This window comes from Lolium rigidum, chromosome 5 (genome assembly GCF_022539505.1).
Source record: "Lolium rigidum isolate FL_2022 chromosome 5, APGP_CSIRO_Lrig_0.1, whole genome shotgun sequence".
NCBI lineage: Eukaryota > Viridiplantae > Streptophyta > Magnoliopsida > Poales > Poaceae > Lolium > Lolium rigidum.
In genome coordinates, this window is record NC_061512.1 from 8,616,834 (window position 1) to 8,642,982 (window position 26,149).

Consider the following 26,149-nt stretch of genomic DNA (forward strand, 5'->3'; position numbering starts at 1 on the left):
ATTTAGATGAAGACAATCTTCACACCTAGATTTGTTACCAAGGAAGTCACACTTGCTTGTCAAAGCACTCAACTTCATTGTTGACAACAAAGTTAAGTGTGCTAAATACAGGCATGGGAGATGATGACGTGGTTTCGGACCTGGCTACGCTTAGCGTTGCTACTTTGTTTTTCATCATGTTGTCCACCGTGGTCACGATCTGATGAAGAGACCGTGTATATTTTGGGAGGTGGTCTAAAATCCCTTCATTAGGTAGGACTTGATTGAACCTGATCCCGGTCCGTAATGATGAACTTATTCGAGGTGATATATACACTAACCCCTCGTGTGATGACCTCGTGATGCATCACCTGGTAGGGTAAATCAATGTTACGTATTATCAACACCTTATGAATATTGCTGAATATGTTCTTATTTAGTCTGCATTGCTAGGTAACCTCACCACTTTAGAAGTTACCATAGCGTGCAATCAAATAAGGTGTGCGTGGTAGTGTTCCCTCTTCGGTGCAGACAATACCGTCGCAAGCAACCAAACGAAGCCCCGTTGCTCATTTGCAACGGGCTAACAACACCCATTGCCACCATGAAGGTTTTCCTGATGCATTCCATCGTTCCCTGGAATGCAATATTGAAGGCTTCCTCCATGCACACCATACATGGCTCTACATCAAAGTAACAGATCTCCACTACAAGTAAATTAGGACCGACTTCCATTTAAATAAATCAGCTGCCATAAAGGACCAAACTAGTAGAGGCAAATCAGTATTGTTTTGGTTTTCATCGCTTCATCAGCACAGAAAAGAAATTTATATTCTATTGAGCATTAACTGAGACCAATTGCATAAAGTCCATAGAAACAAACAGATCGCAGCTCGAAAATGGAAGAGGACTCACTAGCAAAGCATGTGTCTGAATTTGTCACTCTACTTCAAATATAGTATAATGGTAAAACTGCTATAAGTTACACAAAGAATAGAAGCAAATTAATGACATACTTGTTTTAATTATTGCTACTTCAGTCTTCCTTGAGCAAAGCAACATCATCTGGTGCAGGACTAAGATCCGCTTGGTAGTTTGTCTTCTGACAGTATTGTGCAGATTGTCCTATAATTTGGTTGAGGCGTTGTTCTACTTGTTTCATATCCAAACGCTCTTCTATATTAGGTTTTAGACACTCTACAGCAACCTCGCTGACCATTTCTAAAAGCTTAATATCCCCCTCACTTGTAATAGCCTTATCAACAAAGCTTCCTGCGTCTTTATCAAGAGGAGCTTGAACAAAGTTTGCAACATACCTCCTTTGATTGTCGTACACGGCAGGCCTCCTAGTGATAAGTTCTATGAGAATAACACCAAAACTGTAGACATCACTCTTTTGTGTAACAACTCCCTGTTCCATATATACTGGATCTATGTAACTTAAATCTCCAATGACACGTTCAGTCATCTCTGCAGTTCCTCTCACGATCAGCCTTGTGGTCCCAAAGTCTGAAACTTTTGGGGTGAAATTTTGATCTAGAAGAATATTGGCAGATTTAACATCACCATGACGAAGTGTACTCTCCACTGCTGAATGCATGTATGCTAGTCCTTCGGCTGACCCAACAGCAATTCCAAGGCGTGTATCTACTGATATAAGATCTATGCGCCTCAATCCAAACAGAACATCATATAGACTCCCTCTCTCTACATATTCATACACCAACATTGGAACATCCACCTCTAAGCAACAACCTAGAAGCCTGACAATATTTTTGTGCCTCATTTCAGACTGGATTATAACCTCATCAGTGAATTCCTTCTTCATGTCCTTGTCAATTTTGATGGAAATCTTTACAGCCACACGTTGTTTGTCATCCAAAGTTCCCATGTAAACCTTTCCAAAGTGGCCCTCTCCAATAACATGTTTGTAGTTAGTTGTTATTTGCTTTAGTTGTTTCCTTCTGTAGATCCTTATATTCTTCACACCTTTTAGTACTGGACCACCATTTTGTTCATAGAACCTCTTGATTTTTAGGAGTTGACGCGACATAACCATGAGAGCGCAGACAACAATAAAGGCAGCAAGAACTGTAAAAGAGTAGAATATTGAAGCCTTTAGTAAAAGGATTTATATGATGATATCACATAAAAATATTAATTTAGATATAAGGATTTAATTTAACTTAAATAAACAATCAAAGGATTATATCATACAATCCACGACTATTCAACCCTCAATTTTTAGATACAAGGACTAGTGCACACGAGCATAAAAAGCAGAGGAGGGATTAGACCAGGAGGAAAATTATGACCACATCCCTACTACATTTACACCAGCTACCATTGCACCTAAACCTGCTCAAGTATCATGAACAGAAGGACCAATCACATAAGCTGGCACAAGATAACTCAATTATCAAGTACCTTTGTTTGTTGGATGTATTATTAAAAACATGATAGACCTGTCAAAGAAAATAGCTACAAGCACTAGAGCTTGATCCCACATGGAGATGGAAAGGAGCGCACAGGGCCACCGTAATGATGGATGGAGACATGGATGAAATATACAACATGGAACTTTATAATTACATCCATAGATACCCATTTTCTTGAGTCAACTTATCATTGGGCCAGACCCATGTGATTTGTGACTAAAATAACTAGGAAGTTTTTAGAATCTGTATTGTCAAAAACCTAGAAGAAATCATAGGTATGGTAATTTTCCCCATGTATTTGTGAGTTCATTATATTATCCTTAAACAACTTAGATCACTCTTATGTCTCAACGAGCAGGTGACTTCTTCGTAGGAATAGTCATTGCATTTAGTTGATGCCAATCTTATTCAAGAGTACTATTGTCTTCGTAGGAATAATTACGGTTTTGTCTTTTCTAAAATTGGGGGTTTTGATTCTTATGTCCAGCAACCCCCCCCCCCCCTCCCAACCAACCGGACAACTACATCTTCGTGGATTATGTATGCGAAACCTTGAGTTGTTATTACTACTACTACTGACAAGATGGTAAACATTAGTGGGAGGAAGGCGAACCTCCAAGAAGGAATTCAAGATAAACCACTATGAGAAGACTCGGTGAGTGATGAACTCGTGGCAGTCACATGGAACTTGTGGTTGAAGTCACACTAGAACTACAAAGGCATGAAAGCTAGTGTAATTTATGAGTTGCGTTGTTGTTAACGATGAGCCTACAACTTATATGGAAGTAGCGGTTGGCCTGAGTTCAGAGGAATGGCTTGAAGTCGTGGATCTCTTGTCCACCAGAAATCAAACCGGTGATCTCATCACAAGATCGGGACACCGTGGTGCTCTAAACCTTTCAAAAAATTACCGTGGTGTTAACAAGAATCGCACACGCTCCCTTTTTAGAAAAAAAAAAAGATTTCCCTTTATCCAAAAAAAAATTCTCTCGTACAGATGACTATTTCCATATTTGAACTTTCATGGAAGTATCAATCTTGTTGAAAGGTGTGCAAAAATACCAAACCAGCCACTTTTTGTAAATTCTAAACCTGTTATTTATTTTTCCACTATGAAACGCAAGTCAACCAATTTTGTTTGATTCTTTTTAAAGATTTTAACTCAGGTTTTGAATTTATAAAATAAAAAGAGCATGAAGGGAGCACAAAATCCACAACAAAAAGTTATATGTAATAATGATTAGTTTCTTACCCACAACCACCTTTGCTGGTAGGGGAAACTTCTCAGAGCAGTGTCCCTTTATGGCATCACCTTTCATTCCAGATTTGCACCGACAATCATAACCTCCCACTCTGTTCTTGCAAATCCCGTCACTGGAGCAAGGATACCGAAGGCTGAGCTCGTCAGTCTGTTTTCTCAGCTCACACTCATTGATGTCTGGAAAAGATAAATAGCCGGAGTATTAAGTGAGATACGGACTGCATATAATTAAGCTCAAGATGAAAAACAGATACTAAGGACGAAAGGTTTAACCATCCTTTTGAAAAAGAGAAGAAAAAAAGAAGAGCTCGGACGACTTACCTTGGCATCCGTTGGCGATGTAAGGGTTACCATGGTAATGAACCCAGCACCTGCAGACGTAGCCACCTCCGGTCGCGTTATGGCAGGAGCTGTTGCCGCTGACGCAGGCGTAGTCCGCAGGTCGCTGCCGGCCTTCCACCGGCAGGGCAGGACACGAGGAAGACGTACCTGCGCTGCTCCTGATGACGAAATCAAGCACGACGGGGACGCCCCTACTGAGCCTGCCGGACAGCCCCTCGTGGCCGTACAGGTCCGGCGTAGAGAAGTTGTACCTTGAGCTCTCCACCACCATGCCGTAGGAGCACGGAGTGGTTGTGGTTTCCCACGTCGACGGAGGACTCCTCGGCCGGGGCATGAACCCTGCTCCGAACCTGGTGAGCGGCGGCGTCTGCGTGGGCAAGGGCAGGACGGCCAAGCAGCAGCCTAGCCCGGCGCACGACCCGTTGGCCGCGAACTGCTGGTTGTCCATCATTTCCGATTTGCACGATGGCCTGAAGGCCATCGTCTTCTCCGTGTCGCCGAAGTCGCTCAGCATGATAGGCTCCACGCTCGACCCCACGCCGACGAGGACGTTGAGAGTCGTCGACAGGAGGAACAGGCTATTCTTCTTGCCCAGGTTCGTGATCTCGATCTTGCCCAGGAAATGGGTGGCGTTCACGCTGCAGCGGGAGCTCACCGCAGCGCGCACCCGTACCTCGCTCGTGGCCACGGACAAGTCGACGAGCTCGACCCGCCTTTTCGCCGTCGCGACTGAGCCGTAGTCGGTGGGGCTGCCCGCCGTCACTGTGTAGATGTAGCTCTTCTGGTATGGAAATCCACGGGTGTAAGCGAGGAAGGCGCGAGGGGGGAGAAATGAGTGGTTGCAGACGACCTGGAAACCCGGCCGGAAGCAGCCGGGCGTCATGCCGAATGGGAACGGGATGCTTGTGTCGCCGCACTTGTCAGGGCAGCCGGCAAGTGTGATCGGCAGTGGCTGTTCAGCACCGGCGACCATCATCAACTCATAATGTTCAGTCGCCGCTGCAAGCAGGATGAGCAGCAGCAGGATGGGTAGGCGCGGCTGCAGTTGGGAGTGGAACTCGGAGGGCATGATGCTCTTCTCTTTACTCTTTGCTGGCTGGTTCTGTTGAGGATTGACGCTAAACATATAGCTTGTTCATTACTCGTCTGGTGGAACACCAATCCTCCCATATATGTCTATGTATAATTAAAGAGTAAATCACATTTTGCCCCCCAAAATGTTTTTGGATTTTTAACCATGGTCCATGGAACATTGTTCTGGGCTTCTTTAGTCTTCACACAGCTGGTGGCACACTCATCTTCTCGTTTTTCGGCAAAGACAGCAACTGCAACAATGTTGTCAATACGGATGCATAGGGCCAAAAAAAAAAATTTATCCTCTCATATAATAATTGAATAGGGATTTGCTAATTTCCCCAATTCTTTCCACGCATCTTCCCCGGTGGAGGGTGGCCTAGGCCGGGTCGGATCCGAGGGAGACGAAAATAAGATTTTGGGGGATTTTTCATGTGGGAAATTAAGAAGGACCTATGTGATAGAAAATAAGATTTTGGGAGGTATTTTGTGCAAAATGAAATTGGTAGTTAGATTTTCATCTCCCACGTAGACCCGACAGGTGGGACCAAACTGTTAGAAAATGGATTAAGACATCTAATTCGTGAAATCAGTGTTGTTTGTCACGAACCTGCCCCTAAATAATAGTTATGTGTCGACTCGTGCAAAAAATTGTTGTTGTGTGACAACACTGAGGCGCGTAATGTGGTGGGTTTTTATCAATTACTCTCTACATGTGACTCCCTTTCTTCTGGGCTGCGGATTGTGTAGAAACCAGCTCAAACTTAAGTGCGCCTACATCAAGGTCAATCATGTCCACAAGATTCTTGAAGCACCATTGGTATAGGTCCCCTGGCCGAGGCATTCTTCAGTGGACGGTTGGTGGGCTGGTGGCAACGGTACCGATGGAAATTTGGCAATAGAGGGCGCCAATGAATTGTCATTTCTTCGCATGACTAGGCTCGCCTAATAGGTGTTGGATGTCTAGACACCTTGCTCGCCGCAAGCGTGTCCTTTCTGCGACCACCAGGAGGAGACTTTGAACCACATTCTCATCAATCGTGTGTACGCACAGAAGGTATCTCAACATTGTGTTATCATTCTTGGGGTGCCTTCCAAAGACGACGACCATACAGGGTGGTGGACCTCCATCCCCTCTCCGACACAATGACGGCGATGTGTGGCGACAATGGTATTAATTTCTCACTTTGTAGGAAATTTGGAAGCATGGAAATAGGGTGGTGTTTGATGGGAGGACATGCATGTACAAAGAATTCTGAGTAGGGTTAGAACGGAGGGGCTAGCTTGGTTTGGTGCGGGTTTGTTGAAAGAAAGAGATGTTTGGGATAGTTTTGGCTAGGTGGATAAACCCTGGCCAAATTTCTTTCTTGCTTGTAAGGTGGATGTTGTTGCTACGGTTCACAATTGTGTTCTTGCCGCTTTGTCCCTTTAATCATGGGTGTGATGTTATTCATGTAAATAATCAAATCTCAGTTGCAACCTCATGTGCAATTGAAAAATATCTCAGTTTCAACCTAGGTTACAACTCATCGCTAGCATGAATCACGATGTAATTCTATGATTTAGGGAGAACTAATTAAATTCCCCGTCCACTGAGAATTAGCAAAGCGCATGCTATGTGTATTCTAAAAAAATCCAAAAGTTATGAGATCTCTCGTCATGTGTTTCAGGGATGTTAGAGTCTGAGCTCATTGTTTGGGAACAAATGGAGGGTGAGAAAATATTTTGGACAAGGGTAGGGGGTTGAACAGCTTGAGAACAAATGGACAAATGAGGAAGACATGGGGGATGCCTAACCTTAATCACATGGTTATGTGAAGTACTTCCTCCGTCTCGGTTTATCAGACGCGCACGTAATCCAAAAAAATTCTTTGACCGTTATTTTAGTCAAGTAAATATGAAATATATGTTAAAAAATTATATCATTTGAAATATTTTTTTGAATACTTTGACCGTTATTTTGGTCAATAAAATATGAAATATATGTTAAAAAAATTATATCATTCGAATTTTTTTTTGAATACGAATCTAAATTTTGCAGACATATAATTTATATTTTATTGACCAAATTAATGATCAAACTTTATCTTAAACTACGTGTGTGCCTGTTAATCTGAGACGGAGGGTTTACGAAGCCACAGGTTATTGTAGAAATGATGATCGAGACTGACTATATTAGCTACATAAAAACAAAATGCAGAATAAACCAAAATGAAACAGTAGCAGCTTTTATTTTGGTAGAAGAGCATGAGCAACTGAGCCTCTTACAAAACAAACATCGTGCTACCAAGAGTGATCGGCCCTAATACTCCACCTATGGCAGGTTTCCGCTTTGCGAGCGAGAGAGGCTGCCCCCGCGCCGCCGCCGCCGCTGAGGTACCGCCGCCAGCACCACCGCGCCTGTGGCCATGGACTCCACCGCATCCCACCCGCCTGGGTTCTCGCTCCGCTGGGTCCCGGAGGGAAGTCCGGAGTCGGTGTCGTCGGCGTCGCCGCGGCGGCATGACCACGTCTCCGGGCTCGGCATCTCTTCGCCGTCGTCGGGCGGAAGCGTGGCGCCGCGGCCAGAGTTGAGGGAGAAGGAGGTGGAGCCGCAGGAGGGGCGCACAAGGGTCCAGGATAGGCTGGTCTGGGAGCTGCCCAAACCATCCAAGGGCAAGATGTAGACTCGCCGGATCGAGGTAAGGAAGGAGCAGGGCGCGTCGGGATGGGGCGCGTCGGCGCCGGAGATGAGAGGGCTGTGTTTCCGGTGTTTCTTGCCGGGGCACCGCAAGCGCGATTGCACGAACGCCGAAGTGTGTATGCGTTGCTGGCAGAAGGGGCACCCTGCCCTGGAGTGCAAGAGGCCGAGGAGTCCTTCGTCGGAGGAGGAGCTCCGGCAGCTCGCTCTGGCCAAGATGGCCCGACGCAGGTCGCCGGAGCGCGCGCGAGATGGGCGTGGGGGAGGGGGGCCTTGAGGGCGGCACCCTTGCCCCCACCACCGCCGCCACCACCACCACCACCCCAGGCCTCGCCCTGCCCCCGCCACCGCCACCGCCGCCCGTCGTCTCGAGGCTGCCACCTATGGAGGAGTGGCCGCCGCTGGCGGTGGAGCCGGTGCGTGACCTGGACAGGGAAGTTGGCGCGGGCTCGGGTTCGGGGCCGCCGCTGCTGTGCATGGTTAGGCGCTCTGCGGCTATGTGCGATCTGGAGCGGCGGCTGCAGCTCGCCATGGTGGTCACCGTGGGTGGCAGGAAGCCGACGGTGTCCGCCGCTCAAGTGGAGGCGGCGCTGAGGTGGCGCGGCGTGCCGGAGGGCGCGGTGTCGGTCCATGAGTTTGCACCTGAGGATTTCATTGCGGTTTTCGCTTCGGCTGAGTTGAGGGATCATGTCGCCGGCGCGCCGCTCTCCTTTCGCCCCTAGAATCGGCAGGCGCAGGCACGGCTGGTTCCTCTGCGGAGTAAGGTCGAACTGGTTCTGGAGGGGAGACCACCGCACGCCTGGGACACGGCGGTGGTCGAGGATCTGCTCGGGCGAAGCTGTGCGGTTGACAAGGTGGCGCCGGAGACGAAGGCAAGAAGCAACCTTGCGTTGTTCAAGCTGACGGCGTCGACCTCTGATCTGGAGGCCATCCCTGTGGCGAGAATGCTCGCGGTGCCGGAGCCAGCTCCCGATGGCGGCGTCCGCGCGGCGGTGCACGGCGTTGGGCAGGGCGCTGGTGAGGTCAAGACGCTACAATACAGAGTGCTAATTCATGTGGCGAGTGTGGAGGAGCTCGTGTACGATGGAGTGGAGTCTGCTCGTCTTTCGGAGGGGCGCGGCCATGGTGGCCCGAGGGAGTTCGGAGGAGGGTCGGGCGATGGAGGCCGTGGGAGCAACGGCGGTGATAGTCCAAGGCGTGTCACCAGATCCTTTGTGTGGCAACGCGAGGTGCCTGACCGTCGCAGGGGTCCGGGAGGCGGAGCCATGGCGCAGCTTGGAGTCTCAGCCATGGCCACGGCGGCGCCGGCGAGGTCTTGGGGCCTGCCAGGGTTAGCTAGCCCCGCGCCGTTGGTTCAAACTGGCAGGGCTAGTGCTGGTCCGAGTCAAACGAGGGAGCCAGGTCTGACAGTCAAAGAGGGTCGCTTTGCGGCGGATAAAGCAGCTTTGCCTGTTCTCTCTGGAGCGGACCAGGCGGTGATTGGAGCTGGACGTGAGGTTGTGGTGGGCCAAGCCATGCAAGGGGGGCCAAAAAAAGGAGAAGAACGGTTGGTGGGGCGAAACATGGCAGTTCAGGAGTTGGGTGGCCCCACCACGGATCAGCTGGTCTGGGCAGACGCGGCTGATTCGCTGCCACTTGAGGGGGACCAGGAGGCAGGCGCTGATCCCACGCCGCCAGGGCCAGTGGGCGCTGATCCCGTGCCTCGGGAGGAGCCAACACAAACCGAGCCTGCATGTGTCGACAAGGAAAGGATGGAGAATAGGAGTCCCGTGCTATCTGGAGATTCTGGGGGGCCCCTTAGCTCTGATTCGGGTACAGCTGTTGAGGAGGCACGTCTGGTGGAGGTGGGAGTACGAGAGACGGTGCAGCACGTTGAGGGTTTTGTTTGCGTTCCTCTCTCCGGTGGGTCCCGCCCCGAGGTGGGTGGGGGTTCAGATCGCTCAGACCGCATGGGGTCTATTCGCCCTTGCACTGAGTCTAGCGACAGTTGCAGCAGCCTTGGGGCCTGCTCGGAGGGCACGTCCTTAACGGGCCCGAATAGCCACATGCAGATGGTGCCTAGGGCCGTTGCCCACCAGCTTGAGAGGGAACAGGACAGCTTGGTGAATCCCAGAGAAAAGGACCTGGAGGAGGTCGCTTCAGTGCGTGAGCAGGAGCATTTCGAGCTGGCAAGGGTTAAGACTTTCTGCTCTTCAATCCTGAAAGCCCTGGCGCCACCTTTGCTGCAGGAGTTCGAGAAGGCCACTGGTCTGAGGGCGGATGCGGAACCTTTTACGCCTAGGAGAGTTACGCGGAGGTCGATGGCAGCTTTGGCACGCAATCCAGGATGGCGTCGGCTGCAGAAAGCTCTTTGCTTAAGGCCCTAGGTTTTTGCCCGGAGAACCTAGCCATCACGGAGGAGGATTTGAGGCGTTTCAAGGAGTTCTTCGACTCGCCGATCCAGGACGCACACTTGAGAGTTCTTGCGGCCATCTTTGGCAAGGAGCTGCCCACGAGCTTCGAGAGTGAGGTGCACTGCCTGAGGGCGGTGCAGGCGCACTGAGGTGTTTAGGAGGGAGGGAGTTTTTCTTCATAGCTATCTATGGATTGTACCTTTGAGATCATTTGTTGGAACGTTCGAGGCTTGAACGATCCAGCAAAGAGAGATGCGGTGCGTGAGTTTGTATCTAGTCTTAGGGTCAGTGTGGTGTGCCTCCAGGAGACGAGGCTAGATGTAATCGATGTCTTTATGGTTATGCAATGTTTAGGGCCATCGTTTGATGGTTATGTGTACTTGCCTGTGGTGGAGACGAGAGGAGGTATCCTGCTAGCCTGGAACAAAGCTGTTGTTAACATAGAGCGTGTGAGTTATGGCGAGTACGCGGTCACCGGGGAAGTCATCCCCAGAGATCTGAATAGATGGTGGATTACCACCGTGTACGGGACTCAGTCGAATGAGGACAAGCTGAGATTCCTGCAAGAGCTAACAGAAAAGAGGAGTGTTTGCCCGGGGCCATGGCTGCTTTTAGGGGACTTTAATATGATCATGTACGCGGAGGAGAAGAATAATGATCGTTTTAGACAGACGCATGATGGCGAGGTTCAGGCAGTTTGTGCAGGAGCATGAGATCAGAGACCTTTATCTCCATGGGAGGAGTTTTACCTGGAGTAGCGAGAGAGACGTGCCCACGCTTACACGCATAGATCGAGCGATTGCATCGGTGGACTGGGATTTCATGCACCCGGATGCCATCTTGCAAGCGCTATCCTCTTCGGTGTCGGACCATGCACCTATACATCTCTCGTTAGGCGCGGGGTTCTGGCCAAAGAAAAGATTCAAGTTCGAGGCCTTCTGGCTGAATTTGGAGGGGTTCGAGTTGGCCCTGAGAGAGGCTTGGGTCTGCGACCCGAGCATTGTGGACCCTTTCAGACGTCGTGATGCCCTGTTTCGTAACGCGGCGGAGTACTTTCAGGCGTGGGGAGAGAAAAAGGTGGGAAACATCAAGCTCAAGATCGCCATGGCCAATATCTTGATTCTAAGGTTCGACGTGGCGCAAGAATCGAGAGCGCTCACTCACGCGGAGGCGTGGCTTAGGAGAACGCTAAAGCAGGCGGTGATGGGGATGTCATCCCTGGAACGCACGATTGCTAGGCAGAGATCGAGGATCAGATGGTTGAGAGAGGGAGACGCCAATACAAAGCTGTTCCACGCGGTGGCTAACGGTAGGAGAACGAAAAACTACATCGCCTCGGTGAAAGTAGGTGAGGAGACGGTGACCACGCAAGATAGGAAGAATGAGGTGTTCACCGAGGAGTATGTGAGACTGATCGGGAGCATCCAAAATAGAGAACATTCTTTAAACCTGGAGGCCTTAAACATCCCCGTTGCGGATATGAGTGATTTGGACACCATGTTTACGGAGGAGGAGGTGTGGAACACGATTCGAGAGATGCCAGGAGACAGGGCGTCGGGACCTGATGGGTTCACCGGCGCTTTCTACCAGAGAGCTTGGCCAATCATTAAGCCTGACATCCTCGCGGGCCTCATGAAACTTGGTGTGGGAGATGGGAGAGGATTTGCACGGCTGAACCGCGCGTTGATCACCTTGATACCTAAGAAGCCGAATGTCGTGGAGACTAAGGACTTCAGACCCATTAGTCTAGTGCATAGTTTTGCGAAGTTGTTCTCAAAGATCATTGCTAACCGGCTTCGGCCGAGGCTAGGAGAGGTAGTAAGCATGAATCAATCGGCGTTCATTAAGCAGCGAAGTTTGCATGATAACTTCGTGCTGGTGAGACAAGTGGCGAGAAAGATCAACATGAGGAGGAAGACTGGAGTGCTGCTAAAGCTAGACCTAACAAGGGCTTTTGACTCGATTTCATGGAGCTTTCTGTTCGAGGTGCTGAGGAGAATGGGGTTTGGCGAGAGATTTCTGAAGTGGATAGCGCTGCTACTCTATACGGCAAACACGAGGATCATGGTTAATGGAGTGCCGGGGGATCGCATTTATCATGGTCGAGGTTTGAGACAGGGCGACCCCACATCGCCCATGCTGTTCGTAGCTGCCATGGAGACCCTCTCTGCCATGATCATAAAGGCGACGGAGGAGGGCATTTTTGGGAACCTGGCCGCCATCTCGCCTCTGTAGAGAATCTCGGTGTATGCTGATGACATAGTCATCTTCCTTAAACCTGAGGTGGCGGAGTTATGGGCGGTGAGACATATTTTTTGCCTGTTTGGTGAGGCCTCGGGACTACGAGTAAACCTGAGGAAAACGATAGCTACTCTGATTCGAGGAACTCATGAGGAGGAGGAGGAGGAGAGGACTACGAGGATTGTGGGATGTGAGCTCGCAAGATTCCCGATTCGGTACCTTGGGCTCCATTTGGCGCTAAGGCCCCTGACAAAGGCTGAGTGGCAGCCACTACTGGACCAGGTGATCAAATGTGTGCCTTCGTGACAAAGAGGGCTAATTAGGAGAGAGGGAAGACTTGTGCTGATTAACTCTGTGGTCGCAGCCAGAGCGGTGCACCAAATGGTGGTGGCGGAGGCCCCAGTATGGCTCCTGGAGGACATTAATAGGTGGATGAGAGCTTTCTTCTGGGCTGGTAAGGACGAGGTCCAAGGAGGCCAATGCCTAGTAGCGTGGAGGAGTATATGTAAGCCCAAAGAGTTTGGTGGCTTGGGAGTGAAGGACTTGAGGCTACAAGGCTTGGCACCGAGAGTGAGATGGATGTGGCTCCGACGCACGGACCCGGAGAGGCCGTGGCAAGGGCTACCTGGGTTGAACGACCCAGCAGCGGAGGGTGTGTTTCAGAGCCTGGCTCGGTTTAGCGTGGGAGATGGGCGGGCGACCTTTTTCTGGCGGGACAGATGGATCAGTGGATACTCTACGGAGGAGTTGGCGCCAGGAGTTTTCGCTAAGGTAACCTCCAGGAGGAAAAACACTCGCTTGGTGGCAGAGGCCCTAGACGGGGACGCCTGGATAGATGACATATCTGGAGAGATGACGGCGGAACTTTGGAGCCAATGCTTGAGCCTTTGGGAGGCTGTTGAAACAGTGGAGAGAGTTGCCACCAGGCCAGACCATATAGGCTGGAAGGGCGCAGCTTCGGGAGGATATTCTGCTAAGAGCACCTATGAGATGCTTTGCCATGGGAGTGTAAGATGGAGTATGAGCAGACCAGTTTGGGGTTCCTTCGCTCCCATGAAATGCAAGATCTTTGCTTGGCTGGCGCTCAAGTACCGTTTGTGGACCTCAGACAGCAGAGCGAGACACGGGTTGCAGGAGATTTCGGACGCATGTTATACATGCCTCCAAGAGGAGGACAATGTGGACCATTTGCTAGTCAGGTGCCCTTATGCGAGACAGGTTTGGTGCAGAGTCCTGCATAGTGCGGAGTTGCAGTTAGCCGATCCAGGTTTCACAGGCAACCTAGAGAGGTGGTGGACGGAGGCCCGCAAGCGGCTCAGGAGGGTGGACAGGAAGCGTTTCGACACCATGGTGATCAGCACGGCTTGGACGATCTGGAGGCAGCGGAACGCAAGAGCTTTTAGGAATGACAGGGAACAGAAGACGGTGGAGCAAATGGTGAACCAGATCAGAGATGATTTTCACCTCTGGGAGAGGGCCAGGAGAGGAGGGAGGCTAGATATAGCGAGAGAGTAGGCCTAGGCGGAGGGTGGTGTGTGTGTTCTCAGTACCTTGGTGCTGTTGCTTGTATATGTTGACGCTCTTTCCTTCTATAAAGATAAGACACGCTTTCTGCGTGCTCTCGAAAAAAAATACTCCACCTATGGTATCTCAGCGTCTCTCCAAGACTCCAGCGAGACAAAAGATGACCTAGATGCGAAACAAACAGAAGCTACACTGATTACATACGTACTCTCTTTGATCCCTTTTAAGTAGTTGACTCCGATTTAGTATAATTTTATATAAAATCCAAATTAATTAAAGGTGATCGGAGAGAGTATTTGTTATCATATCACGCATGTGGCTTGACAGGACACCAATGCCGGCCGTGAAAGATATTTAAAAAAAAATGAATGCGTGCTACAAAACAAGAAGGGATATTAGGTGAGGTGCCGATTCCATGCGCTGATCAGACAAGGCCGTTGGCTACTCCTATTGTAGTGTTGACCAATAGCTTACTGGAGTTCCAACTTCCAAGGGGCCGACATATTGTTCCCAAGAGGGAACATGCTTCCATCTCATTCCTTTCCTAGTTTATTCAAGTTTTCTAGTCTCATCAATCAACGAGTTCTCAATACATCACCATCGGTGCTCCGTGCTGACTTCTTCCTGGCCGCTGATCATTACGTCTGGGATTCCTGAACCGCGCAACACACGCCAACAGAAAACACCATTCTCTCTATCAGTCATTCCTGCCCGACTAACAGCAGCACACAACACGTTTTATGAACATTTGTTTTTCACCTATCTTTCATCCTGCGAGAACAGGCACATGGCATTCTCATGAACAAGCTTTTTTTTCTCCTTTGCTTCCACTTTTGCTGAAAACTCACAAGGATGACAAATCGTGGGCATTCATATTTTTCCAAACTCCAAGAAAAAAAAACTTTAGTGTCTGGGTTGAGCCAAGGCGCATATAAATTGCAGCAAAACAAAGGTTCACAAGACATTAGATCGACAAATGTCCAACTGTTTTTACGTTACAAACCAATGCAGAAAAAAGGGCAATGTTAGCCTAACCATTATGCTGCTAACAAAATTGGGCGCAAAGACATGTGTTATGGCGACATCACTGAATAAAAAATGTTATTAAGACTACAGAGTGAATACATGAATGAATCTACACAGCAATTATTGGATACCAAATACCTTGAGCTGGTGCAGAACAGACCAATACACTGGCAAACAGAAAGGCACTGTTTGCTTGGAAGATTGCCACAAAGGGAGGAGTAAAATGAAGAAAATCCCAACATGTCAGTGACCTACACAGTAACAGCAATAAGGGTCCAGCGAGGTGGAATGGTCATGGTCTACTGATTGGTGTTCTCCCGATCATCCCACATCCTGTGTACATCTCATTTACGGCGCTGACATGTGCAAGTCAAACATCAGTTGGTCTTCCGCAGTGTCTCATCAAACAGACATGATGGGGTAAAGGAAACAAGCTTGAAGATGCAATAGACTGTCTGACACTCAGAAAATGACAGGCGTCAGGCCAAGTTTGCGCCACTTGGTTCCAAGATTGGCTTGCATGAATTCAAATAACAGATGACCCTCGCAACACCCGAAGCAACCACCAGATGGGATTCGGTAGGCATGTACATACGACAAGGTCAGAGGAAAGCCGACCCCACAACAGCCTCATGAGATGTCTCTACCTCGAATGATCTGCATATAAGCATAAAGGCGGTCAGGATTTGATGTAGCAGATCACGTATTTATTTCACAATCTGCAGTGCCCCTTTCCTAGATAGCTTGATTGATACAACAACCGATGCTGAAAATGTGTGTTCCTAGTTTGCATGTGTTCCTTTGTTTCACTCATCAATATGAAATTACGAATGCAATTATTTGTAGAGGCCTAGATACAGGAGTCTCCGTACTTCACACTACAACAAAGTGAATGTTTTTACTCGCATCTAACAAGTGATGTAGTGTAGCTATGCAAGAGAATATTATCTGAACACAGAAGCAACATAATATCAACTGAAAACATGCAAAATGAGAATAGCTGAACATACAAACAATTACCAATTTTGTCGAACTTCGGCTTTTCAATGTCGACATCGCTGCTTCAGCAAAGGCTTGTGCAGCTACAGCATCAGCTTCTGCAGCCTCCGCTTCTCTTACTGCGGCTTCAGCTTCAGCCATGATAGCTTCTGCCTCTGCAACTGCACGAGCCGCTGCAGCTGCAGCCTCTTCTGCAGTCATGTTTCTCATCCGTGCAAGTTCAGCATCCACTTGAGATTTAGTGCGGGCTGCAAACTCATCCCTCTCTACCCTCTCTACCTTGACTGGCTCCCTTTGTATATCTTCAAGAAGCAGCATTTTGGAGCTTCGCCCTTCTAATAAAGATGAGCTAGGGGCAAGCCTGTACTTCCGATTCACCTATAAAAGTCTTAAATATATTAGGTATGGCCTTATGGGTTGGATGGCAGATGGTTCATACCGTAGTAGGAGTAACTTGAACCTATCTAAGTGCAAAAGTACATATTTATCAGCTATAATAGAAAGATCATCCAGAGGTTCATGGTTTTAGGGGTCCTTACATGCCAACTAAAAATCTGTATAACTGAGCAATTTCCAGGTGTCCCAGGGCAAGAATTTTAACTTTTAAGCATACAAAAGTATGTCTCTGGCACCAACAAGATCCAGCAACAAGCATAATAGTATATTTTTGAAACAAAGAGTGGTTTGAATCTAACTTACAAACGAGATAAGCAATGAAGTTACATATGTTATGACACTGGAATCAGGTACAACAGAATAGACAAGTAGATGCCAATAGCAGGCAAAGTAATTTTGGAGCAGAGAGTGATCATGCACATGTGATTGGGTCAATTGACTTAGGGGAGGACATAAACCGAGATATACTAAGTTTTAATGCATATAGACATTATAATAGACGAAAGAACCTACTCCCTCCGGCCCTAAATACTTGTCGCAGGTTCAGTGAATCAAGACATATTTTAGCTTTACATTTTGCCTAAATTTGCGGCAAGTATTTAGGGCTGGAGGGAGTAGTTCAATTCAATTGTGCTTCATCAGACTTCGTTTATATGTTACAAAAATGCTAACGAGTGACATTTTGGAGACTTTGCTACTTCATATTGGGTCAACTTTAGTTTTACTTCTTACTTAGCACCATATTAGCTGTATCCTGTATTTATATGCAGTGTTCAGGAAATCGGCCAGTTAACTGGCCGATTAATCCCTGCTCGGAGGGTCACCGAGTAGCCGATAAACTAATAAATCGGCCGATTAACTGGCTGAATAGCCTATTAATCCCCTACTCGCCAGCCAACCGAGCAGCTAGTAGTTAACGATGTCCTCAAAAATATTTCTCTGAATGCACAATGATGCAGAAATCTTACCTTTATCAATTTCCCAGATGATGTCAACTCATTCAGTTTTGCAGACAGTACATGATCAAAATCGGCAGGTGGCCAGTATTGTTCCTACATGAGATGAAAAATCAGGTTAAGAAAGGGCATGGCCTACCTAGCAAATCAGATGAATACAACTCTGCCGAAACAAATTGGAATTTTGCAGCAACTAATAGTCATGAACTCATTTCCGCACGCCTATGTTTACCGCACAATTTTCTGCAGCTTAACTGAATAATTATCGAGGCTATATTCAGTAATCAGCGGCATGGTTACATTTTATTCGTAGACACTAAAACAATTGCCATTTGTAAGGGTACCATGTTAGGTTGCATTGGCATAAGACTAGAGCATAACAAGCAGAAGAGGGGTAGAAACCTCAATGTAGTTAGCGATGGCTGTCTTGTACGACCCCGTGGGCTCATTCAAGGTCTTGACGGCCTCCAGTATGATATTCTCCAGCCTGCAGGCATGCACAGAGCTACATCACATTGCCGCACGCAGGGTTCAGTTCCCGGCCATCTCATCGGTCACAGCAAAGTACCAAACCAAGCAGGGCACCAACCAACCAACCGACCTGGAGAGGGATTTGCCCGGCGCGCTGATCGCCGCGATAGGCGCCGCTTCCGCCATTTCATCGTCGCCGTCGGAAGCGACCGGCACGATCGCCACCGCCGAGGCCGAGGTGCTCTCCTGCTTGGGCGCGGACCTCAGCTTCTTGAAGGCGGGCGTCGGCGTCGCCCTCACCTTCTCGCGGGAGCCCGACGCGTTCACGGTCACGTTCATGTTCCGCCACTTGTCCTGCAATCGTCAGGAGAGGATGCATCAGGCATCGCGATTTCCAGGGTGAAACGAAACGGTTAAACGGAACGGAACGGAGCGGACCTTGAGGTCGACGTTGGAGCGGTAGCGCAGGATGCTGCTGAACTCGGGGTCCTTGAGTATGGTGCGCCATTTTCCGGTGCCGTGCTTGGAGATCCCGGCCTTGAGCGCCGCCTCCTCCTCCGCCGTCCACTTCTGCTTCGGCGCCCCCATCCGCTCCCGCGCCCTAGGCCGACTACAGAGAGCTTCGCCTCCTTGGACCAAAACAATAACGCCTACTGCTGCCAAGCAGATCAGGTGGGCGGCGGATCTAGACGGCGGGGGAATCAACGGATGCCGATCAGTTCGGGTTTAGGAGCAAACAATCGGTGGATCGAGGACTAGAACGCTCGTACGTACCTCGTGAACCAACAAACGCTCGCGGGCGGAGGGGAGCGACGAGGCGGGACGGCGACGGCAACCACCCGTGGGCGCGCGCGCGAGTGGTGGCGGCGGCGGGGGCGGCGACGGCGGTGGGCTGGAGGTCGGGTAGGGCAGAGAGGTCGGATGAGGATGAGAGGGAAGGGCGGAGAGGAAAAGTCGAGTCCAGGTGGAGACGGAGAAACGTGATGTGTGATTTGTCCCGCACAGTTTTTTAGTCCCACCTCGGAAGCGTAAGTCCGTGAGCGCCGGTTTAAAGGAGGAGGCGTTCGAGGAGTTGTCGCCGAGCCCAGTAGCGTGGGCTCGTAACCCCAGCTACGGCCCATGGGGGGTACAGTTGGGAGTCGCGACTGAGTGGTCTTGCCGGGCCTCCCCCGTCAGCCTGTAACCGTAGGTCATTTGTGATCGGGGCAATCCACTCTCACCCAACTGTTTAGCTTTTTTTTTCTGCAAAAAAATGGACAGAAGGCAGTATAAGTGTACTTCCTCTCAATAAAAGGCGATTAAACACTTGGCCACTGCAGAATTAAAATGCATACATGTGTGTAAATCCAATCATTGAAATTACAAATGTAAAATAAACAACACATAACAAAAAAATCCACTAATTGCCAAAACCTACTGGGGTAAACCAATGAAAAGATGGAAAACCTTATTAGCAAACAAATTATCACAATCATATGCATAGCACCAATTTGCTAGAAATAACATACATATCTCCCACTCACTCTGGGCGTTCGGGAAATCCCAAAATTTCGGGACGGGTAATTCGGGAAAAAATTATTTCGGGACCCAGAACATGACACCCGAAATTTGTCCAAAATTTTTGACTCCCGAAAATTCGGGTACCCGACAATTCGGGATCGGGTTCGGGTAATCCCAAATTTCCCGATGCACAACACACAGAAAAGAAATACAACAATTTTCTTTGGCATATCGTCGAAGACTAAGGACGTCGGCATCGCACTGCAGATTGGTTCCTCGAGCTCGGAGGCACATACGACGGTGCGCTGGGAGGAGCCGCACAGCTCGGCGTCATCGCTGCACAGCTTGCCATCATCGCCGCTTCACGAAGAAGGGGATGAGCGCCGATCTGTTGCTGGTGGCGCAGCGGCTCCCATCTTGGAAGGGCGACGATGCACTGGAGCATGTGTGAGAGCGGGCGGCGTCATCATCCACAGTTTGGGACTTTGGGTAGGATGGTGGCCATGTGATGTGTGCGGCGGCCAAATCGTGGTTGACTGGTTGGATTCATGGGGAGATGGGGAATTGGGGACGGAGGGCATATCTAGGCACGACACAACACAGCGAAATTGGGGATACGTGAGTAGTTGGGCTGGGCCTTGCTATTTGGGGCCTTGGGGGTAATTTTCTCACTGGGATATTTCTATATTTCGGGATATTCGGGCATGTTCGGGTATACTGTGTGGAAACCCGAATTTCCTGAATTAATTTCGGGAAATCAAAACACACTCCCGATTATATACTCGGGTTTTTCGGGTTCGGGATATACAGGTTCGGGATCGAGAATTTCGGGTTCGGGATTCGGGATTCGGGAAATATGCCCGGAGTGATCTCCCACATAAATTATTGCATACACGTTTGATAAGAATATAGCATACACGAATAGGGTGCATATGCATCTATCAATGCATCAAAGACATAATTCTTCATGGTAGGTGAGAGGGTGTTCAAGGGCCAAGGTGGGGTCCATAGTGCGGCCACACCATGCGCCCTCTCTCATTACCCACAGTCCTCCTCTTGTCCTCCTCCTCATCTTCTAATAAATCCCAAAGAAAATGATGTGGCGAAAATTATAGCTCTATTTGATATGCGTAAGATCTATGAAAATCAAAAATACGTAAAACATGGATTTCCTGTACTACAACATAAAAAACCAATGAAAAGAAACTTTGTTGCAAATCTCATAAATCAATGTAAAATAACTATAAAACCTCACATGCCATCCATAAAGTACATGGATACATTTTACATGTATCATAGATGCACCGTCTCTCCACGCGTTGCTAGATTCACACCTTCCGATGAGCTGAGGTAGCCAATTCGTCGTCGAGGAACCACCAACGCTGACAACAGAGGTCCTATCGACCTCTGTATAGGGCACGCCGCACCAAGGGGAGGCCCCACTCGCCATCGATGTCGCCCAGGCGACTCCCTCAAGCCGCGCCTTGGGGATGGGAAGGCGAGGTGGGGGTACGTAAGCGGTTGATCGATCATCACGCCCCGATACGGCCGCCAGGGTCGCATGGAAGCATCGAGGATTGTTTCATTTCTTTACTGCAACAAAGCTGAGAATTTTTTGACCCTCCCATCTCCACCGTAGGTTTAAGATCGGACGACATGTAGGAGTCTACCGCGTGTGACTATTCTTAGGGCGTCTGAGAATAGATTTATTTTTAAAATTTAGTGGGATTAGTCTAGAGAATAATTGCATTCACATATCATAAGTATTATGCAATAGGTCAATAAATTGACCGTTATTTTTTACCACCTACATTTCGAAAAGTGAGGTGTATATTTTTAGTTTAAAAAGACACGGCTTATAAGTTCGACCAATACTGTAAAAAAATAAACATCTAAAGTATTAAATAAATACACGGTGAAATTATACTCTATGGTGGTCATATATATTGATGTTGATTTCTTTTTGTACAGGTTCATACTTCAGTTTTAAAAATAGGAAACTTGAAATATGTTGACACTTTTGACTAAAAATTACGTCTTGTTTTACGGAAAATGATGTAATAAGTTCAAACTCCTCTAAATCAAAGCATAGTTGTTATTCAAAGTCAACACAAACTATCAACTATATTTATTGTTTTCTTGAACAACATGCAACAAAGAGTTCTCAGCAAGACACCCACCATATATCCCCATTGTTTGATGTGTGGAAAGGGAAGTAAAATCATATATAGTCAGATTCAACCATTATGACACACTCAGACTTAATTTTGTGAAAAAGGTTCTTCTTTTACGAAACACTTTACAAACTCGCAAATACATACGTACACACTTATCCATATGAACGCACACAAGTACATCCTACCTTTATAAACACCTCCGAGAGACTGAATAAAAAAAAAAAAACCCACCTCGTTAGCGATGGAAATGTCGCCTCTCAGTGAAGAATATTCTGCCTTTTATGAGACATTGAAGTATCAAACTTGAGGTTTCATCTATGGTGGGCTGTATGTCTATCTACCATGTCATACACATTTGAATTGGATTTCAAATTCAAATCCATCAAACATGTAGACAGAACGAAGATTTCGCACTCACTGACAAGTCTTGCCCACTAAGTTATTGGCCCCACATGTCAGCGAGCCACATCGCACCACACCAAACGCCACCACACCCCAATTCATCCGTGTGTATTAAACCCAGACACCCAAACCCTAGCCTCCCCCCTCTTTGATGCTCTTCGTGCCGCGGCAAGTCAGACTCGCCTCCCTCCCCGCCGCCGCCGCCATGGCCAAGGAGGAGGCCAAGAAGGAGAAGAAGAGCAAGAGCAAGGCCGCCGCTGCTTCCAAGACCTCCCCCGCCCCCGACGCGAGGGTCCTGGCCGCCGTCGCCGCCTTCCTCGAGTCCAGCGGCCTTCCCCGCACGCTCGCCGCCCTCCAGTCCGAGGCCAACCTCGAGGTATGCCACCGCACTCCGACACTCTCGTACGCGTATGCATCTGCGTGCTGTGGGTTGCCATTTCGGTGCAAGATTATCAAGCCGACTTTGCTGTTTCCAGGGAGACTCTTGGAGGTCATCGCCGGTGAACCTGGCAGAGGCGATTTCCAAGTTGCTGGGCTCAAGGTACATAAATCAGTCAGAGAGACTCTTCAGTATTGTCAAATTGCTTCTGTTGGTGAAGTTATATCCCCGAGAACTACTGTATTCTTATTGCGATTTGGTTATGTCCTGCAGCGACTCTGCTCCAGTTTTCGTCTTTGCGGCAGGCAGCGAACAAGGTAGAGACATACCTGCTCGTTACAACGCGTTCTAGTTTTGGCATAACCTTGCAATCGTTCCCTTTTGATTGGTGCTCACCTGAATTTGTCGATGCAGAGAAAGTTGCTGATGCCGTAGCTGAAGGCAAAGACGCCGGCAAGAAAAAGAAGAGCAAGAAAGGCGGTGCTGAAGTTGTAGAACCTGAGAGCAAGCCAAGTGAGCCTTCTGCCCCTGAAAAGCCCATTGAAAAGGAGGAGGAGGAGGAGGCCAAAGAGAAGAAACGGAAGAAGAAGAAGGATAGCTCATCAGCGGGGGGTGATGCTGGTGGCGAGGCAATTGCAGTAGTGAAGGCCGAGGATGATGTGAAGCCTGATGGCAAGAAAAAGAAGAGCAAGAAACAGGACAAGGATGAGGATGTTGAGGCTAGGCTGGAAAAGGTGGAGTTAGCAGTAAAAGCCAAGTTTGAGGCTGCAGGGAAACTTAAGGATGATGGCAAGAAATCCGGAGAGGAAGAACCTAAGGGTCAGAATGATGAGGCGGACAAGAACGGTTCGGGCGATGGTGCTCCTCTGGATAAGGGGAAGAAAAAGAAGAAGAGTAAATCTGCTTCAGAAACCTCAGATAAGGCTGATGCGGGAACTGCACCTGCTGAGGTCGAGACGAAATCTAATGGTTTGAATGAAAATATTGATGATGTAGAAAAAGTGGAAGATGTCAAGGAGAAGAAGAGTAAGAAGAAGAAAAAGAAGTCGGGTTCTGAAGAAAATGTTCTGGTAGAAGATGAACAAGTAGCAGAGAAAGATTCAGCTCCCAAACCTGATGCTGATAACAAGACTGAGATGGACATTGAGAAGGGACAGGAGGATGGGAAGGCTTCAACTGACGATGCAGTTATCTGTAAGAAGAGGAAACTAGAAGAAGATATCACTGCCACTGAAGATGATGTGAAGGAGCCCAGCACCATATCAAAACCGAATAAAAGGCAGAAACTTTCATCTGAGGTATTTTTACCTTTCTAATTGTGCGGGCTGTTTTCTGTATCTCCAAGTACTTTGTATTGCTTGTTTGGTTTAATCACCATGGGAGGCAAAAGCTGTTAACCAGACTTATCGGTAGTTCTGACTTTCTGTTGCATGAAGCCTTATTTAGTTTTCTATGTTATGATATTTAGTTAGTAAATTAAATCTATAAATATTATGTTCACACTAAGTCTGTATGTCATTGTATTATTATAAACATATTCCTTTCTAGTGCACTAAAAATATTTTTCAGTTAGAAGTTACTGGTAAGTAAAATATCAAGTGGTACTTTAGAATGATTTTCTACAGCTTTTAGGATATGCTGAGATGTTCCTACTTTGACTTTTGATCTTTATGATAGAAATTTGCCAGCAATTTAATCGACATCATCATCATTACTTGATGCAATAAGCCTTTCATTTGTCATCATCCTCTGGTAAATCAAATCTAGAAATATTATGTTCACAATAATTCTGTATGCCATTGTATTATTATAAACTTATTATTGCTTTCTGGCGCACTAAAAATATGTTTCAGCTAGAAGTTACTGGTAAGTAAAATATCAAGTGGTACTCCCTCTCTCCCATAGGAGGTGGTGTATAAACTTAGTAAAAAAGTTAATGTTTTCAAACTTTGACCAAATATATTGAACAAAATATCAACAACTATAATATTAATGAAGTATATTACTGTATGAAAATACGGAGTATATTTTATGATAAATCTATTGATATTGATTTGGTATTGCATATCTTCATATTTTGGTATATATCCTTGGTCAAACTTTGAAAACGTTGACTTTTTATATGCCACCTATTTAGGGACGGGAGAGTAATAACTTTAGGATGATTTTCTACGGCCTTTAGGATATGCTGAGATTGTCCTACTTTGACTTTTCATGTTTATGATAGGAATTTGCTGGTAATTTAACCTACATCATCATCATCGCTTGATGCAATAAGCCTTTCTTTTGTCATCATCCTCTGAGTATTGATAATACTGTAGTTTACCTGATGTCTTGAGCTTAAAGACTGTACAGTCCGAGAATTGGCAAGATCCTGAGTATTCATGTCATGTTCATTCACTGCAGCCTAAAACTGTGATTGCATTCCAACGGGTGAAACTGGACGATGTTAAATTTGCTGATGAAAGACTACAAGATAATTCATATTGGGCCAAGGTACTTCTTTTAGTAGCTATATATGTCTGAGGTTTATTGATCATATGCTGGTAGAAATTTGAACATTTCTCAATGATGCTAAACCTGCTTGGTTGATCTGTACTTGTCTCCTTGCAGGGTGGTGCGGACTCTGGGTACGGTGCGAAGGCACAGGAGATTCTTGGGCAAGTTAGAGGAAGGTTAGGGACTTGCTCTCAGTTCCTCCTTTGGATTTACTGAATGCCTTTACTGTTGAACATGTTTTCATGATAGTTGTTCAATTCTCTTTGCAGGGGCTTTAGACATGAGAAGACCAAGAAGAAGCGTGGAACCTACAGGGGTGGAAACATTGATTTCCAGACCCACTCGGTTAAGTTCGCCAATTCAGACGACGAGTGACACGGCTGGCTGCAAGTTATCCTACATCTCCCCATTCTTACCCTCGGTCCAGTCTCTCTGAAAGGAAGAAGCGAAGGCATGCCCGCTTTGCAGTGAAGCAGGAAAAACATTAAATTGTTGGTATTTTGCCCTTTCTGTTATGCTGCATGCACTGCTAAGTCGTCAGAATTTTGTATTGGACTGATCAGTGAGATGTACCATTTTTGCTATGCTAATGCGAAATGAAATATTTCTACATAGTATCATTTTATTTGAGGCATAACTGCACCTGCTCTGATTTACTGAGTGCCCTCTTTTACCATGCAGAAAGTGCAAGCTATCTGTCCCTGTTTTACTGTTAGTTTAAAAGTACTCTTTCACATCACCGAAAAAAGCAAAGCTATCTTTTCCCAATTGAGGCTGTTATTTTACAAACAGGATATATTTTACTACTATATTTTGTATATATTTATAAAGGAGACGATGGATTTTTAAAGGTCAAGTACGATATATATATGTTTTTTAAGTTTACAAGAAGATGTAATTGAGCATGGTGCATTGCCTTTTTTTTAGCATCATGCATTAGCTAAGCTAGCTGCATGGACTGTTGGGCCAGGCCAGTAAGGCATCACATGGTTCTCCCATAGTCCCATGTATATGATTGGGCTAGGCCATGGCCGACATTTTATTCTGAACTATTGCTTCAGTGTCCTCCCCTCCAAATATTATTTTGGACTTTTGCTTCAGTGTTTCTCCAAACTTTATTTTGACCTTCCATGGACGATCCTTCCATTCGCGGCCAAGCCCACTACCCATGACAACCCACACAAAGGGCCGAGTCCACACAATGGTCAAAACTGCAGTCTTCAAAGATAGACGGAGAACGAGAAGCAGATCTTCATGTTGCTCTGAAGTGAGTGCCTGCTGCCTGCCATAATGACCACAGCAACATTGGAACAAACTCCATGATAATGATGATGATGGCATCAACATTGAGTGGACTGGAGACTGGATATGCTCATATGCCTATCTTTGAACCTGACCCAATTCAAATGCAG

General features: G+C 47.4%; 3 protein-coding genes across 4 annotated transcripts; 1 reads left to right on the forward strand and 2 right to left on the reverse strand.

The window, feature by feature from the left end:
• Positions 1-1,015: 1,015 nt before the first annotated feature.
• On the reverse strand, positions 1,016-5,089 carry LOC124655594 (wall-associated receptor kinase 1-like). The gene is made up of 3 exons (XM_047194462.1): positions 4,000-5,089; positions 3,670-3,855; positions 1,016-2,070 (listed from the first exon to the last, which is right to left on the reverse strand). Exons 1-3 carry the CDS (start codon positions 5,087-5,089, stop codon positions 1,016-1,018), a joined length of 2,331 nt encoding a protein of 776 aa, XP_047050418.1.
• Positions 5,090-14,843: 9,754 nt separating this feature from the next.
• Positions 14,844-18,372, reverse strand: LOC124652787 (single myb histone 6-like). Of its 2 annotated transcripts, none has more exons than XM_047191830.1 (6): positions 18,219-18,372; positions 17,911-18,134; positions 17,712-17,796; positions 17,322-17,405; positions 15,979-16,335; positions 14,844-15,615 (listed from the first exon to the last, which is right to left on the reverse strand). In XM_047191830.1, exons 1-6 carry the CDS (start codon positions 18,366-18,368, stop codon positions 15,589-15,591), a joined length of 927 nt encoding a protein of 308 aa, XP_047047786.1. In that variant the 5' UTR covers positions 18,369-18,372; the 3' UTR covers positions 14,844-15,588. The 2 variants fall into 2 exon arrangements, with proteins under 2 accessions (XP_047047786.1, XP_047047785.1); XM_047191829.1 differs by having other exon boundaries at positions 17,712-17,814.
• A 3,638-nt stretch (positions 18,373-22,010) lies between these two features.
• Positions 22,011-25,362, forward strand: LOC124655595 (suppressor protein SRP40-like). The gene is made up of 7 exons (XM_047194463.1): positions 22,011-22,235; positions 22,336-22,400; positions 22,512-22,555; positions 22,653-23,536; positions 24,645-24,734; positions 24,852-24,913; positions 25,007-25,362. Exons 1-7 carry the CDS (start codon positions 22,011-22,013, stop codon positions 25,110-25,112), a joined length of 1,476 nt encoding a protein of 491 aa, XP_047050419.1. The 3' UTR covers positions 25,113-25,362.
• The last annotated feature ends 787 nt before the right edge of the window (positions 25,363-26,149 follow it).

Coding starts and splice junctions, on each gene's coding strand:
- LOC124652787 (XM_047191829.1), bottom strand. CDS start 18,368: ATGGGGGCGCCGAAGCAGAAGTGGACGGCGGAGGAGGAGGCGGCGCTC. Junction 17,815..17,910: donor CCGGGCAAATCCCTCTCCAG/GTCGGTTGGTTG, acceptor AATGTGATGTAG/CTCTGTGCATGCCTGCAGGC. Junction 15,616..15,978: donor GCCGAAGTTCGACAAAATTG/GTAATTGTTTGT, acceptor GCTTATATGCAG/ATCATTCGAGGTAGAGACAT.
- LOC124655594 (XM_047194462.1), bottom strand. CDS start 5,089: ATGCCCTCCGAGTTCCACTCCCAACTGCAGCCGCGCCTACCCATCCTG. Junction 3,856..3,999: donor CATCGCCAACGGATGCCAAG/GTAAGTCGTCCG, acceptor TATCTTTTCCAG/ACATCAATGAGTGTGAGCTG. Junction 2,071..3,669: donor ACCAGCAAAGGTGGTTGTGG/GTAAGAAACTAA, acceptor ACTCTTTTACAG/TTCTTGCTGCCTTTATTGTT.
- LOC124655595 (XM_047194463.1), top strand. CDS start 22,011: ATGCTCTTCGTGCCGCGGCAAGTCAGACTCGCCTCCCTCCCCGCCGCC. Junction 22,401..22,511: donor TCCAAGTTGCTGGGCTCAAG/GTACATAAATCA, acceptor TATGTCCTGCAG/CGACTCTGCTCCAGTTTTCG. Junction 24,735..24,851: donor ATAATTCATATTGGGCCAAG/GTACTTCTTTTA, acceptor GTCTCCTTGCAG/GGTGGTGCGGACTCTGGGTA.